Source organism: Podarcis bocagei, assembly GCF_964188305.1.
Source record: "Podarcis bocagei genome assembly, chromosome: 11".
Classification (NCBI taxonomy): domain Eukaryota; kingdom Metazoa; phylum Chordata; class Lepidosauria; order Squamata; family Lacertidae; genus Podarcis; species Podarcis bocagei.
In genome coordinates this window covers 20,548,744-20,565,667 of record NC_138136.1, presented here as the reverse complement: position 1 = coordinate 20,565,667, position 16,924 = coordinate 20,548,744, and the positions used below count along the sequence as shown (strand labels likewise).

Genomic DNA, 16,924 nt, shown 5'->3' with positions numbered 1-16,924 from the left:
TATGTTCAGGGCACAGAGTGCAACCAAAGGACGTTTAGTTGGTTAGACTATTTTTAGCATGTTGCTCATTTCTGCTGATATGTTAAAATATAATGTGCATTTGGCCACTTCTCTCCATGTGGTTGTCGGGATATGACCCCATGCAAATGGCTTCACCACAGGTAATCTACTTAAAAGCACTCTCACTTACGTTATGGCATTTTCCTCCAACACTCCCGGCCCACAGCTAGCCATTACCAGATGGTTTCAAAACCTGTTCGGTTCTCTCTAAAAATCTCAAACTAATGCACTTGGTGTCGTGAAAATTCTACTCATTATTGATCCAGAGTGGATTCCAATGTATCGTTAGCAGAGTAGCAACTTAAACACGTTGCAGGATTCCCCCCCAAATAGACCAGAGGCCATTGTATTTCATCCAGCAGAGCTTTACTGCTACTGAAGGCAAATGAGCATAAAGGTCACAAATTCAATACATTCAGGATTGGCCCTGACCATAAGATATCCAGTTGCAGCAGACATAACCTTACAATAATTTATAATAAGTTTAAACACTAAGCATACTATGTACAGAACACCACAAAAAGAGATAGAAAGAGAATGGCTCCTTCTGGCCTTATTATTATAGTCAGCATGACCTTGACTGAACAAGATAACCGTACCAGTTCAAACCAGCTGTACTCAGCTTATCTGAAGGAATAACCCAAACATCATGGACCTTCTGCTTGTTTCTTTCACACAGATAAGCTTCCAGAACCCTCTTGAACTAAGTAGAATAGGAAAGATCTCTGCACATCAGATCAATACGTTCTGTACTAAGAAATGCAAACTGGCACTTGGACTATTTTAATGACACAAAGTACTTTTTGGTTACATGAAAGTCTCGGGGATTCTGACAGTATCCCTCAACACTATACAATGCTTGCAGGATTCAGTGGTTACAACCCTGGAACCTGCAATGGAGTACAGATCGGAGATGATTTATCATTTGGCAAAATGAGTGACCAAATTAAAGTTAGGGATTTTTTTGTCATTCCAGAAAGGAAAATGTGGAATGTTCATTCTCTTTCCCCTGTACAGTGGTGCCTCGCAAGACGAAAATAATTCGTTCCGCGAGTCTTTTCGTCTTGCGATGTTTTTCGTCTTGCGAAGCACGGTCCGTCACAACTGCGCCTCTTCAAGCGGCTTTAAGAAAAAAGCGCAAGACGTTTTCGTCTTGCGAAGCAAGCCCATAGGGAAGTTTGTCTAGCGAAGCAACGCAAAACCGAAAAACCCTTTCGTCTAGCGAGTTTTTCGTCTTGCGAGGCATTCGTCTTGCGGGGCACCACTGTACTTCCTTGCTTAGACTTGGTCTACACATCTACCAGAGTGAGGTGTATCAGTACTTTGAACGGTCTGTAAATGATTCCATACTGGAAAAAGTCTGTAGTGTTTTCTGGATATTTTAAGAGCATGGAATTAGCAGTAAATTAGTCTCTTACGAATTTCATGGATTTGATTTTTTGTTGTTGCTGTTTTGCATAAATACTTTAGCTTAATTTTTTTTAAAAAACCCCACAAATTTATATTCAGTAGCTTGAGTGTTTATTTTCACCTTTTTTTCTCAGTGCCAGGAATATGTTTTCACCCATATTTGAAGTGTTATGGTCATATGTTGAAATTATATCAATTTGTTTGATTGTGACATGTAAGTAAAGGTATAATCATAGTTAATTTAAAATGATCTTGGGTTGTGCAAAGTGGTTAGCGTTAGAAGGCGATTCAGGCTGGCATGTAAAGGAGATTCAGATTGGCAGCCAACTTGCTTTACCGGTGTACGACCTCTTCTTATTAAGAGCAGCAATAAAGGGCCCATACTAATAGCCTGATTATTATTAATATATGCTGTCTGCTACTGACCCACTTTGTTTAGAATGTGCATTGGATATGAAGCACCAAACACTGAAGAGTTGTAGATTTAAAAAATTCAGTTTGAAAGATGCCCTACCATTGTACATTTTAATAAGAGTTAACAGAAAAAGGTCTCTGCATGTTGCCAGGAGCAATATAGTAAAAGTCCTAAGTGCTAGGCCTCTTATTGTTATGTAGAGGAATTGTTAATCTGGTCACTGAAAATTAATTTTCCTAGGATGGACAGGAAAGCAGATGGGCTTGTTTAAAGCCTGCATACTGATTGAGTCAATTTTTGGAAGGGAGAAAAATGTAAATGATACTGTAGGACTTTTTAAAAAGGATTTTTGAATTTGTTTTCTGATGTGAGACACTGTGCAACAGCATAGCGTTAGTGGTATGTGTATCACTCCCCCTGCCCCTTTACAACTATATTGTTTTACTGATGTGGTGAGATGGCTGGAGTACAGTCAGTATTTCTTGTGTTTATGCATTTTTTTTAATGTAGCCTGTGGCTGTTGTTCAGTACTCTTAAAACAGAAAGTTGAGCTAGTTGATTCTTCACTGAAATGCAACCACTCCTTTAATTATGAAACGCCATGTCTTCTGTAACATTTCTCCTTCAGCTTTTTCAGCAGCAAAAACTGCTGATCTTTTGCTTTTAGTTTTATAGCCAAGAGAGAAACTGCAACAACACGCAACCCAAACTGTCCTATGGTCTGCCCAGCAACAGTTGCTATTAATACGCTCCATAGCATTAAACTGTTATTTACAGATGCTGTTAGAAATGAACCCAACCATATAGTTAACAACATTCCCTTGCTTACCTTCTCTTTTTTATGGATTCCCCCCCGCCCCCAGGGTCTTATTATGAGCCTTTTAAGAAAGATAAAAGCAACTCCGGGCTAAATATTGGCACGAGGAGCTTGTATTAAATGTTTCTTTGAAATGGTAACAAACAAACAACATATCTCAACCATTTCAAGGTGGGGACAAAGTTAATGGGAAGGTATCTTAAAAAGCAGAGACATCACCTTGCCAACAAAGGTCCGTATAGTTAAAGCTATGGTTTTCCCAGTAGTGGTGTATGGAAGTGAGAGCTGGACCATCAAGAAGGCTGATAGCCAAAGAATTGATGCTTTTGAATTATGGTGCTGGAGGAGACTCTTGAGAGTCTCATGGACTACAAGAAGATCAAACCTATCCATTCTGAAGGAAATCAGCCCTGAGTGCCCACTGGAAGGACAGATCCTGAAGCCGAGACTCCAATACTTCGGCCACCTTATGAGAAGAGAAGACTCCCTGGAAAAGACCCTGATGCTGGGAAAGATGGAGGGCACAAGGAGAAGGGGACGACAGAGGAAGAGATGGTTGGACAGTGTTCTCGAAGCTGCCAGCATGAGTTGGACCAAACTGCGGGAGGCAGTGGAAGACAGGAGTGCCTGGCGTGCTCTGGTCCATGGGGTCACAAAGAGTCCGACACGACTAAACGACTAAACAACAACAACCAAGCTTGAAAGTGTTCACTATATGCCTTTAAAATGTTTTTTCCTTCTCTCTCTCTCTTTGTAAGAACAGTTAAAACATTGGAGGGCCTGGCTTGGCAAGCCTGGCTATATCACACTCAGGGTCTGTCTGAAGATGTCATGGCACGGCATGGCTGTTTCAAAGTCAGACAATTTCTCGTTTCCCTTCATTTTTATACCCCTTTGACCTTTATGAAAGAATTTTGTTGCATCTCCTAGCTATGTCTGTGTTTATAGACTGTGATCTTTTGGCTGTACTGACTTAAATGGTACTTCCCAAATATGCTGTATAGACAACTGTCTTTTTAGCTTTGCCATTCTTCAGTGTTTTTACTCTACAGAACAAACATTAGAACAAAGGGCACCATTCTACTCATAGTTCTTCTGATTCTATCTGGGAGCATACCCTTAGCAAAGTCATTCTATTTTGCTGTCATGGCAAGTGTTTGGTACAGGACTATTAATATTTAAGCATCAACCATCAGTCATAAATGAGAAATAGTCACCATCTGATGGACACCAGGCTTTCCATAGTGTCAGTTTCAGAGACTGTATTTAGGTAATCAATATATCCTGAAAAGTATAAAGGTGGCTCGGATTAACATCCTTTAAAATCCTTGAAAGCGAGGCCATTGCAAAACACACAAAAATGACTGGAATGTTAAATGGCCAATGTGTTAACTGGTTAACGTGTTTGTTGTAGAGAAGATGTACCACAGAGCAAGACCACAAATTAAATTTTTTTTTTTTAAAAAAAAATCATAATTGTAAGATGAAAAATTGAACCCTGAATTGAGCTAGTCTGCTCCACAGGCCATAACGGGAAAAAACCTTATTTGTTCTGAAGTAGAATCCCATTGCTTGTTGGGGAGCAATGCTTTGTGGTAGCCCAGTCAACATTTTGTTGACCACTGTGAGAAGAATGTTAGACTTGAGTTAGATCCTACAGCAATTGTCTTATAATGTGTCTACAGTGGTACCTTGGGTTACATACGCTTCAGGTTACATACGCTTCAGGTTACATACGCTTCAGGTTACAGACTCTGCTAACCGAGAAATAGTACCTCGGGTTAAGAACTTTGCTTCAGGATGAGAACAGAAATTGTACTCTGGTGGCGCGGCAGCAGCGGGAGGCCCCATTAGCTAAAATGGTGCTTCAGGTTAAGAACAGTTTCAGGTTAAGAATGGACCTCCGGAATGAATTAAGTACTTAACCCGAGGTACCACTGAATTGATTACAGTGGAGCCTATTTTAAGAAAAATATACTTAAAACATTGGTGTACATTAATGATTTAGCATCACATCACTAGTTCTGGCAGGTTCTTCATCATGGCTCAGTCTTCCATTGTCTTAAAATTTGAAATATAACATTTCCCAGTAGACCTTAGGCCTTCCGGGATAATCATGTCCCTGTTTTTGTATTTTCATATGGCTATCATATCACTACTGTCATTATGAATTAGGGTTCATATCCCCTGATAAACAAACCGTAGTTCTGAAATACACACAAAAATGGCTCAAAGTTCTGTAAATAAGATGGGAAGATGCCTGTCTTTAAAGTATATACAGTGGTGCCCCGCAAGACGAATGCCTCGCAAGACGGAAAACCCTCTAGACGAAAGGGTTTTCCATTTTTGAGCTGCTTCGCAAGACGATTTTCCCTATGGGCTTGCTTTTCAAGACGAAAACGTCTTGCAAGTGTTCCGATTTTTTTCCGCTCCCCCCCTTTTTCTAAGCCGCTAATAGCCTTTTAGCCGCTAATCCACTAAGCCTTTAATAGCCGCTAAACCGCTAATAACGCTAATCCGCTAATAGGGTTGCTTCGCAAGACGAAAAAACTGCTAGACAAAGAGACTCGCGGAATGGATTAATTTCGTCTTGCGAGGCACCACTGTAGTCTTCAGCCTCTGTTCATAAGGTTCTTGCAAGAACATCGACGTTGTTTATAGTAATGTTACTGCTTATAGTAATAAATGTATTTTAAATGACCAGTATTTTAAATGAAAATACAAGCTTTGGGAAACTGATACACAAAATATAGGAAGACTTGGATTATATTCCAAACAAAAAGTGGTAGAGTTCAACCTCATTGATATGAATGACCCAGGGGCATTCATAATATTGACAATAGATATTTAAACAAAGATGAGTGTTGTTGAAATAGCTGTACTTTCTTATAGAACTGAATGGTTAGACGTGTTGGAGGACATATCATGGATTAGATTAAATGGGAGGTTGGAGTTAACACGTTTCTTATAGAATTGCAGCCGATTTTTCTTTCCACAGCTTTGTGGAAGAAAACATGATGAGTCCAAATGTCCAGTGAGGTGCCAATGAGAATCCAAATCAAAGCAACCTTAGCTGCTTGGTGTTGAGCCTTGGGATATAGCTGTGGTTTCTTATAATAAAGTAAGCAAATGATGTGATGTCTTGGCTCAACATAAACACTTTTAAACCCGTGTGACTGGGGGCTTTTCTAGAAGGGAACCCCTGACCATTAGGTCCAGTCGTGGCCGACTCTGGGGTTGTGGCGCTCATCTTGCTTCATTGGCCAAGGGAGTCAGCGTACAGCTTCCAGGTCATGTGGAACGCCGTTTACCTTCCCGCTGGAGTGGTCCCTATTTATCTACTCCAGGGGTCTGCAACCTTTAAGACAAAAAGAGCCACTTGGACCCGTTTCCGAAGAAAAAAAACTGGGAGCCGCAAAACTCGTCATTATAAAAATAACTTTTTTGTCACTTTTTATTATTTCTTCGTTTGACCCCTCAGAATTACTCCTTCTCATAGAAATAAATGTTAAATTAACAAGTTACCTTTTTGTGTGTGTGTGTTCTTCACTCCCCTTCAAAACAGTGACCAGCGTACATGCCCCCTTTCAATGCAGTGACCAGCGTACATGCCCCTTACAGTGTAGCGGGCAGGCGGGCGGGAAGGTGACATCGGGACGGTGCGTGACTGACGCATGCACCGCCCCCATGCGATGTCACAGCCAGTACAGTGCCCACCACAGTGGGGAGTGTCGGGGCGCACAATGCGCCTCCTCCCCTCGCTAGTATCCGCCCCGGAGCTGCGGCAAAGGTGTAAAAGAGCCACATGCGGCTCCGGAGCCGCGGGTTGCAGACCCTGATCTACTCGCACTTTGACGTGCTTTCGAACTGCTAGGTTGGCAGGAGCAGGGACCGAGCAACGGGAGCTCACCCCGTCGCAGGGATTCGAACTGCCGACCTTCTGATCGGCAAGTCCTAGGCTCTGTGGTTTAACCCACAGCGCCACCCGTGTCCCTTCATTAGCCTGAAACAAATTTCATTAGCCTGAAACAAATTTCTCCACACTGAGCACAATCTAAGCTATTCTGGGGAATTTTGTTGATGATGTAGAAGAAGCTGATTCTATTTTATTGGAAAGTGTTATTGAAGAAGTTATGGACCAATATTGCATATTGTATTCTGTTTCTTTGAATATGGTGACATTAGTTTGAGTACATGAAATATTATTAGTAAGTGTAACACTGATTGGTTCAAAAGTTTTTGCTCACCTGGTAAACCTACACCTGATAAAGGTCATTGTTCAGGGGCGGTCCTAATATATTGTTATGTACATTACTTCATCAATTTTTAACCGCTCTTGTAGCAGCACTGAGAAGCTAGAGACTGACTGTGGGATCTGCAGCCTCTTCTTGCATAGGTTGGAAGGAGGGAAATGTGGATTGCCAAAGCCAAATGGCGTTACTGGATCTGACCTTCAGAACCTGAGTGTTATGACGAAGGGCCCAGAGTCAGATTGGGGTGTGTGTGTGTCCTGATGGGAGACGCTGGATCTTTTGCTATTGCTGCCTCCTTTGGCAGTGAATCATCTCCACTTTCTCCGTAATTTTATACCCTTCTGTCATGTTGCCTCTTCCTTGCCTTTCCTCTAAACTAAAACAGCTATGTTGTTGAGAAATATTAACTTGCTTTTCTCATTGCCTTTCCCTCTTGTGCTGTAACTGACTTCATTACTCTGGAGTTTAGGCAGTAATGTAATTTAAAAGATGAAGTGGTATGTTGATTCATTTCTGTGATTAAAATATTACTGTACCAAACAAAATGGATTTTGACTGAGGAAGGCAGAGCTTTGCCTTTTAGCCTTTCTCTCTCAAATCTCTAGCTAATACAATGTGATTAAGGTGTGTGTTATTGCATTTGATACAGTGTGCTTGGGTAGGAAAAGAAAAGTTCATTTTTAATACGTGGGATAAGATAACACTTAAGGAAAGAGTTGTTTCAATAGAAGCTCTTTCTTAATTTAATCAATGATTTTCAGTTAATAGTAAGAAGTCCGATTACAGAGCAATGCTAAGCCTTAATGATTTTCGAAAAGCAACTCTTAATATATATATTGCATTTTATGTTTGTGGCTAAGCTTTTTCCTAGTGAGCTTTTAAATCATAGTGGCATATCTGCACACACAGGCACTTTTATACACACACACACACACATAAACAGCAGTAAATCAATTCTCTATTCTGATTGGCATGTAGTTGGTAACCTAATTCGTTCAATGTGTTCTGTTTGAGAATGTAAAAAAGCAGAAATACTGTGCCAGATAAGACATCAGTACAGATAAGAGATGCCAGATAAGAGATCAGAGGAAAGTAACTCTTGAATGGTCACAGTTTGCTCCTGGCAAAATTTCTTCAGCAGGTAAAAAGGTCAAGGAAGTCCACAAAATGTTCACATTTCTATTCATGCTAATGCAAGTAAGTATCAACTTGTAGTGTAAGGTAGTGGGTTTGGAAAAATAAAATAAAGCTGCAGTATAAAAACCAAAACAATCAAAGTTGTTTAATTATGCCCAGACTAAATCTTACTATAGAGTTCCATAACAGATAAAGACAGCGTCTGTTTTTGTCCCATTAATTGGATGAAATTGCAATGGGCGCTGTTCCCATTGAAATAAATGGGGCAAGTCCCATTTAATTTCAGTAGTAACTAAGTGCAGCTAACTAGTGTGATTAAGGAACAGATCCTGGCCTATGAAATATTTATTATTATTATTATTATTATTATTATTATTATTATTATTATTATTATTTGGGTTCCCATCGAGGAAGGGAGAGGATTTCCATTCTCTCATCCATGTGGAAAACACTATGCTATTAGGGTTTTCTCTAACCTTCCCACTCCTTGCATCTGAAAACAGGTCAGTTAGGCAGCCAGCTGCTTCACGCCATACCTCCACTTGTTCTTCAAAGGGCTGACAGTGACGATACTTCAAGCCATCTAGTCAGATTTGTGATTTTGTGGACAGGGCTAGAAGTGCAGCCAGGTATCTTGATATAAGGTACTGCATAATCTGTGCAATCTAAAAGAAAGCTTCACAAGCTGTATTTTAGCTGAACTCGTGTTTATTTTCATGGGATTAAATAGTATATTGGGCAGCTAACACTGTGAAATCCCAATATTATTAAATAATAAATTTTGTTTTTACTCCACATAGCATTAGACTCTTAAAAAGTAAAGGGTATATACTAGGCTTCCATTAGTTTCTACCAACAAACTATTGAAAATTCTGACTGCTGCCTTTGCAGCAAGAGCTATTTTGCAGCTCATTCACAAGCCAACCTGTCTCTCCATCTGCCTTCTTAGATGTGCCTGACATTAATTTGCCATGTTAGTGCCTTTTTTTTTAAAGGTAGCTTTTAGTTTTAAAACTTGACATCTGTCAGTATTATGCCAGTTTTACTTAGAACTGAGATGACTTTTTCATGTCAGAATCTGCATGTTTGATGAGGGGTACCCTTCTGACAAACAGCTAAAATATTTCCCAAGAAAAGAAAAGGGAAAAAAAAGTTTCCTTCAGTTTTTATCCAGATCCTGAACACAGCTCAGATGAAGCTGTGCAAAAGGCCATAAAGGCTGGTTTATTTTTGAAAGACTTCAGGGAGCCCTGCAAGCTTGGAGATGCTCATTCCTTCCTCAGGGCTGCTGCTGCTTGTTGTTGTTGTTTATGTCGTTTACATTTGATGTTAGCCGCTCTGAGCCCGGCTTCGGCTGGGGAGGGCAGGATATAAATAAAATTTAATATTATTATTATTAGTCTTGTCTGACTCTTCGTGACCCCATGGACCAGAGCACGCCAGGCACTCCTGTCTTCCACTGCCTCCCGCAGTTTGGTCAAACTCATGCTGGTAGCTTCGAGAACACTGTCCAACCATCTTGTCCTCTGTCGTCCCCTTCTCCTTGTGCCCTCCATCTTTCCCAGCATCAGGGTCTTTTCCAGGGAGTCTTCTCTTCTCATGAGGTGGCCGAAGTATTGGAGCCTCAGCTTCAGGATCTGTCCTTCCAGTAAGCACTCAGGGCTGATTTCCTTAAGAATGGATAGGTTTGATCTTCTTGCAGTCCATGGGACTCTCAAGAGTCTCCTCCAGCACCATAATTCAAAAGCATCAATTCTTCGGCGATCAGCCTTCTTGATGGTCCAGCTCTCACTTCCATACATCACTACTGGGAAAACCATAGCTTTTACTATACGGACCTTTGTTGGCAAGGTGATGTCTCTGCTTTTTAAGATGCTGTCTAGGTTTGTCATTGCTTTTCTCTCAAGAAGCAGGCGTCTTTTAATTTCGTGGCTGCTGTCACCATCTGCAGTGATCATGGAGCCCAAGAAAGTAAAATCTCTCACTGCCTCCATTTCTTCCCCTTCTATTTGCCAGGAGGTGATGGGACCAGTGGCCATGATCTTCGTTTTTTTGATGTTGAGCTTCAACCCATATTTGGCGCTCACCTCTTTCACCCTCATTAAAAGGTTCTTTAATTCCTCCTCACTTTCTGCCATCAAGGTGGCGTCAACTGCATATCTGAGGTTGTTGATATTTCTTCCGGCGATCTTATTTAGAGCCAAATCATGGATTGGCTCCGCCTTACATTTGAACCCAGGCCTCTGGCTTGTTTCTCTCCAAACAAACCATGAATGGTAGTGCCAAGAATAAAGCTTGGTTGCAGCTTGTGCTTTGTTTTGAGCCTTGAACAAAACAAACCACGAACCAAAGTTTGGGCATAACGCTAAGCCAAACCGTGGTTTGATTCTGCAGGACCTGTGAAGAGTAAAGCAGATGCGATTTTTACACACTTGCTTATCCATGGTTTGTCTTATTGTTACGTGCAAACTGGACCATTGTTTTAAGCCATGTTTTATTTTGTAAACTGAGACGCTAATTTATTGTATTTTCATCTGCTAGAAAGGATAAATTTTTATGCTGCATTTTACTGGGGCTTTTTAACGTGGTTTTTAAATTATTACCTTGCATTTTAATACTTCTTGTTTTGTAAGCCACCCAGGGAATGTGTGTTGATGGACAACATATAAACCTTGTAGTAATACAAAAATAAAAGTAAACACAGCACAGCCAACATTACAAGTCAAGGTAGGAGTCCAGCCTTAAATATATATTTTTAGTGTTCACCATGAGTCTCATCATTCATTTATTTATTACATCTTAACAGTATTTATATGCTACCCAATACCCAAGTTCTCTGAGTAGCTTACAACAGTAATAACATTAGTTAAAAAGTAAATGAAATATGCAGCATGCTGTCAATTCCAGGTTGCCAGTCACTAATGCAACTGCACAAAATGTGGCAATATTTTAAATACATAATTCTCTTTTCATATGTGTTCCCTAGAAAGGCAGGGGAAAATTTAGAACCAAGTACATACTGCTTTCTGTCAAAATGCAGACTGGAAGTTACGAATGAATGAAATATGCAACATGAATCAGTATTAGGCTGAGTTGAAGTGTTTGGTGCTAAAGTGCTGAAATCTCTCAAGTCAGGCATGAAGAACCTTTTTGGCTTATAAGGATCTAACCTCATGGGCTAAAATTGACAGGCTCATTTGTCAGTCACGTGATGTCACAATGACATCAGGTGATTGGGTGATTTGAAGTCCCAAAGTCAAGATTTCAAAGCACTGTGCACAGCTAAATCCTGCACACCTGATTCAGCAGGCTTTGGCTGTGCCATAGAGTCAGAGCCTGGATTCCCTCACCAATGCACAATCGGAAGTGCACTTTAAGCTTGTTGGCAGCTGCACCTCTACAGGCCCTACACCTGATGTCACATATGATGTCATTTATGGGTCAGGTGACTGTGGTTTATGTAAAAGGGGCCAAATTTGAACCGCTGGAGGTTCCTCACTCCTCTCTTAAATAATATTTCCCTTGCATCATCAGTAGATTATTTTTTTCAAGACCAACTTCAACAGTTTACATTTTGATGTGTCGTGAGCTATGTTGTAAAGGTAAAGGGACCCCTGACCATTAGGTCCAGTCGTGGCCGACTCTGGGGTTGCAGCGCTCATCTCGCTTTATTGGCCGAGGGAGCCGGCGTACAGCTTCCAGGTCACGTGGCCAGCATGACTAAGCTGCTTCTGGCAAACCACAGCAGCGCATAGAAACACTGTTTACCTTCCCGCCGGAGCGGTACCTATTTATCTACTTGCACTTTGACGTGCTTTCGAACTGCTAGGTTGGCAGGAGCAGGAAACAAGCAAAGGGAGCTCACCCCGTTGCGGGGATTCGAACCTCCTACCTTCCGATCGGCAAGCCCTAGGCTCTGTGGTTTAACCCACAGTGCCACCCGCGTCCCTTGAACTATGTTGTACTGTTGTTTTAATGTTGTAATTGCTTTTTTTCTTTTTTCTTTTACTTTGGTTATCAATTGATCCAGGACTTCTTTTTAGTGGAAAGCAATGTAGAAAATGTAATATACCTAAACCCTTTAAAGTATCAGAAGTTCTGAATGTTGATGATGGGTGCCAAGGATATTACATTTAAAACAAAAATTAAAGTATAGCAAAATTTCCAGTCAGCGGTACTCTTTCACATCATTGTTATATACTTATTTGTTGAATGGTTTAAAAGATACACACAAAAGTATATTGAGGCTTTTCTTCTGTGACTTTCTGTGAACAGTTTTGGGCAACGTAGGGTCTACGCTAACCAGTGCCAAATCTCGACTGACAGTTGAGCAAAGCATCCAAGTTTTATTTGTATAGCGTGAAGAGCAAACTTCCAGTAATATTTTCTAACGTTTGTGTGTGTTTGCTTTTCAGAATTGTGTGTTAGTAGCATTGATTCAGTTTGCAGGTGATAAACTAGGAGGTTGAGACACTACAGTAAGTTGTTGTTTAGAAATGGGTCCCTCTTCTGTTGCTCTCTGTTTCAAGGCCGACAGAACATTTTACAAATCTTTCTCTTTCCTTTTAGCGTATTATGGTGTGTGTTTTTTATAGAGAGAGGAGCAGCGGGAATCATGGCAGAAAGAACTCCTTTTCCAGGACTTCTATTTTTTTATTCACTACCCCATTCCCAGCATTGCTTTGTTCCCTCCACTAGAGCTAAGACTAGTCTCTCATACAAATTACTGGTCCTTTGTAAATTTCCCCAGATTGCTAGAATAGGGGCTTTTTCTACTGAAGAGAGGAGGCGGCGCTGAGGTAGACATGCTGGCCCCAGTGATTTTATGGCTGTTAATAGCCACTTTTAAGGGTATGCATTGGGCAGTGTGTTTGCTTATGAAAATTCAGTATGCCAGGCCCAAGTTCCCTGAAATAGTTGGGCCGGTGGTCAAATCCAATCCTTGTAGTTCCTGTTTTTCTTTCCTGCCTTGAACCAAAGATGCATATAAAGCACATCTTAAACCACTTGGGGGGAAAGAAGTGTCATTTTAATTTGTTTAATCTTTTGGTCTGGCATGGTCACAACTGATTTTATACACCCGTTATAATAATAAATCACTTTACAGAAGGTCCAAGTCTAACCTTTGTACACATCTTATTCAGAAACTCTTATCTGTTATAAAATAAAGGTTATGCGAGTGGGTATTTTAGCAGTATCCAGTGTGTGAGAATGTCCTTGGGACCTACTTAGTTGCTTGTTCCTCCTCTTGCTTCAAACATAGCTGAAGAAACCTTTTTATTGTTTTTAACCTTTCTGGAAAGCCAGAGTTCATTCTGAGCTCCCCTGACTTTCTTCCTGTAACTGTTGGGGATGGGGGCGGGTTGGGGGGGGGGCAGGCCAGCTCCTTATACTGGCTATGGCAAGTGATGTATTTAATGTATGTGTCATGTTACATCCATGTCTGAATAGGCAAGAAAAATACTATATCAAAGGAAAAGGATTACCTTTTACAATATTTTGCTTAGCATTCTGAAAGCTCCAAAAAAATTCCACCTTAAATCAACATACATTTTGCATTATCCTTGTTTAATGTGGATATACCAAGTAAGCTTATTTTAAAGAGCACCACCCCACAGTTTGGAACCCCAAGGTAAACGAATGGTTTATTAATGTTTAGTATGAGGTAGTCCGGGCACTAAAATCAGAATCTTTAGCCTTCAGAAATTATTTCCTTTTAGGTAACTTGATCAACAATGTCTACTGAAAGATTAGCTGCTAATGCAGTAGTTTTACCCGAAAAAAAGTACACTGGAGTGAGTAGAATTTTCAGTGCAACCTTCAAGCAAACTGAATGGGGTTCTTTGTCCCAATTTGTACCTTAATATATCTCTTAATTGGGCTGGAGTGTACTTTGTGTGTATGCGTGTGTTTGCCATCAATTTGTTTCCTGCACCTCCTTCCGTAGTCAGTTGTGCCAAGAAGAAGTTCTTCCATACAGATCGATAAAGCAACACACCAGGATCAATACAACAGTGACAGCTTTTCTACAGGGATAGTTGGGCCACTGTGGTATAGAGAACAGTGTGCTGCACCTGAGTTGGGGAGACATGAAGTGTACTTTTGGACAGGTCATTCCCTCGTGGCGTAACCCACCTGCCGGAGTTAGTTGCGGTGCATCCCTATGTCCTTCTTCAGCTCTGGATGGGATGCAAGTGTGATAGAAAACAGTGCTACGTAGCTAGAAGCAAATGCAGAGGCACAATCAGTGTAGGAAGACATCACATGCATGCTTTTTTTGACTCAAGTAGACCATCAGGTTGGATATAAAGGTAAAGGTAAAGAGACCCCTGACCATTAGGTCCAGTCGTGACCGACTCTGGGGTAGCAGCGCTCATCTCGCTTTATTGGCCGAGGAAGCCGGCGTACAGCTTCCGGGTCATGTGGCCAGCATGACTAAGCCGCTTCTGGCAAACCAGAGCAGCTCACGGAAACACCGTTTACCTTCCTGCCGGAGCAGTACCTATTTATTTACTTGCACTTTGATGTGCTTTCGAACTGCTAGGTTGGCAGGAACAGGAACTGAGCAATGGGAGCTCACCCCGTCGTGGGGATTCGAACCACCGACCTTCTGATCGGCAAGTCTTAGGCTCTGTGGTTTAACCCACAGCGCCACCCACGTCCCATAGGTTGGATATACATATGGAAAAAACAACAATGCCTAAAACAATGTATTTAACGCCACCTTCAAACCACCACAGGCTTACTAATACACAGAGCTGTTACCTGTTTCATCCACTGTGTCCTTTTTCCTTTTCCTTTTAGTTTACCACTGCTTTGAAGCAGCTTGGTTAATCGTTAACTTTGACTACGTGAATGGCTATAGCAATCTCAGCATGAAAAGTTCAAAACTGTTAGATTAATTTGAGGTATTAACTCCGAGCTGATGTACTTGCTTTTAACGGCTCTGCGAGTTCAGTCACATTCACTGCCTGCACAGTCTCCCTGCAATGGAATTTGCCAGCACTTGAAAGGACTACTGAGAAAGTTGAAATGTAATCTTGTATTTAAAAAGAAAAGCACAGCAATGAAATAATTTTCTTCCTTTGCATCTACTTTTGTTATGACTTGGAGAACAACTTCCAGAGGAACAAATGAAGTTGCAGACCAAAAAACATCATTTCTCTCTCTCCATAATGTAAATATGTATGTACTGTGAACATCTGTAGGAGTTTGTTGGAGTATTCTGCTCTTTTATGTCCCAAACTGCTGGAGTCAAAACTTTAAGAGTCACGATGCTTGAAGGAAGTGTTGCGGGTAACATCACATTATATGGGCTGACTCTTTTCTTTTCTTTCACAGAACATGGAGAAAGTGTTTGTGGAATTCAGTCATCAAGAGCTGTTTGAGTTCTATAACAAGGTCTGTACTGGTGCTTTTACAGACTTCCTAACATTTTGATAACCTTTCTTTTACCTTTAATAAGTCTTTATTACCAGTCCTTTGGTTCTAGCTGTTTTTGGTTTGCGCTTTCCTTGTAAACATGTAATAGCTTCATCTCCCAAAGCACTGCATCTCTGAGTTATGTCTCCTATAAAGCACTAACTGAATGCAGGTTTCACATTTGCCGCTGAAGTGCTTTCGAACAAGGTGATGCTTGCTATACCCTTTTAAATCTACAAACTTAACAAAAGGACAAGAGACTTTCAGTATAGCATATCTTTATTTGTGCTTATAAACATGGTGAACTCACCCAGTCAGAATAAACATTTATATAGATTGCAGATTTGCAGGAATTAATTTCGTGGGGAAACACATTCAGGATATATTTAATTTGCATAGTTTATTATTTCTCTTCTACTTTCCATGTTTCTAAACATTTTTCTTTTTTCTTTTCTGTTAAATAGTTGGAGACTATACAAGCACAGCTGGATTCTCTTACGTGATACTGTGTGAAGACTTAATTTCTCCCACCACATTCCTCTCACTTCAATATTGAAGATAACTTGGCTGGCAGTGTTTGCTGAAATACTTAGTTGGCTGTTGTCAATAAATGGCTTATCTCTTCTTTGGCCAGTAACTTAAATTAAATCATTGATAGGAAAACTGAAGTTCTAATTGACTTCATCTCCTCAGAGTTCCCAGTGTTCAAGAACATGTATCATTGAAGGGCAGAGTATGGCTACCTTGTTTTGCTGTTCTTTGAATTACTTTAAAACGTATTGTGCTCGTTTTGGTTTTGGTTACGTTTTTGCAGAGAAGATGGTAACTTAAATATTGGTGGTCCATAAATGAAATGTGTATTGTTATTGTTTTCTAAGACTGTAACCTATTCAAAAATTCTATTTTTAGTGGGGAAACTCCTCAGACTAGATGGATGAAGGTCTTGCTTACCTTCTTACCAAACTAACAATGAATCCAAGTATAGTCCACATAAGCTTTTGAAACCTGCATATGCAGATCCCAGTCAGGGATAATCCCTGCCTCTCCTAGTTTATAATCAAAATTAAGAAATCTAGAAATTTTAAGGACAGATTTAGTTTGAGGCACAATTTGCGTCAAGCACGTGAGATGGCCTTTTCTTGCTTTTCTCCAAGTTTCATAGATTGACAGAATTTTTATTTTTACTATGCCTATACACCCAGCTGTTCTTCCTTCAGGAGGAAGTCTTTTATGTGATTTCCAGGCATTCTCCCACTTAAGGCAGTAACCAGGACCAGACTCCTCAATTCTAGCTGGTATATTTCAATACCACTATTCTTTAAGACTATGCCTATTCAAGACCCTTAATTCTGGTAATGGAGATGAAATTTTTCCTTAGCTAATGAGTAATAAACATTTCCACCTGTATGC

At 40.5% G+C, this 16,924-nt stretch overlaps 1 protein-coding gene across 1 annotated transcript in view; it reads left to right on the top strand.

Moving 5' to 3' along the window:
• COMMD10 (COMM domain containing 10) overlaps window positions 1-16,177 on the top strand; it is a 60,693-nt gene extending 44,516 nt beyond the window's left edge. The window contains exons 6-7 of the mRNA XM_081213922.1: window positions 15,434-15,493; window positions 15,979-16,177. Coding sequence (XP_081070048.1) covers window positions 15,434-15,493; window positions 15,979-16,017 — 99 coding nt within the window. The 3' untranslated portion in view covers window positions 16,018-16,177. The remainder of the gene's footprint in view (window positions 1-15,433; window positions 15,494-15,978) is intronic.
• Window positions 16,178-16,924: the final 747 nt, after the last annotated feature.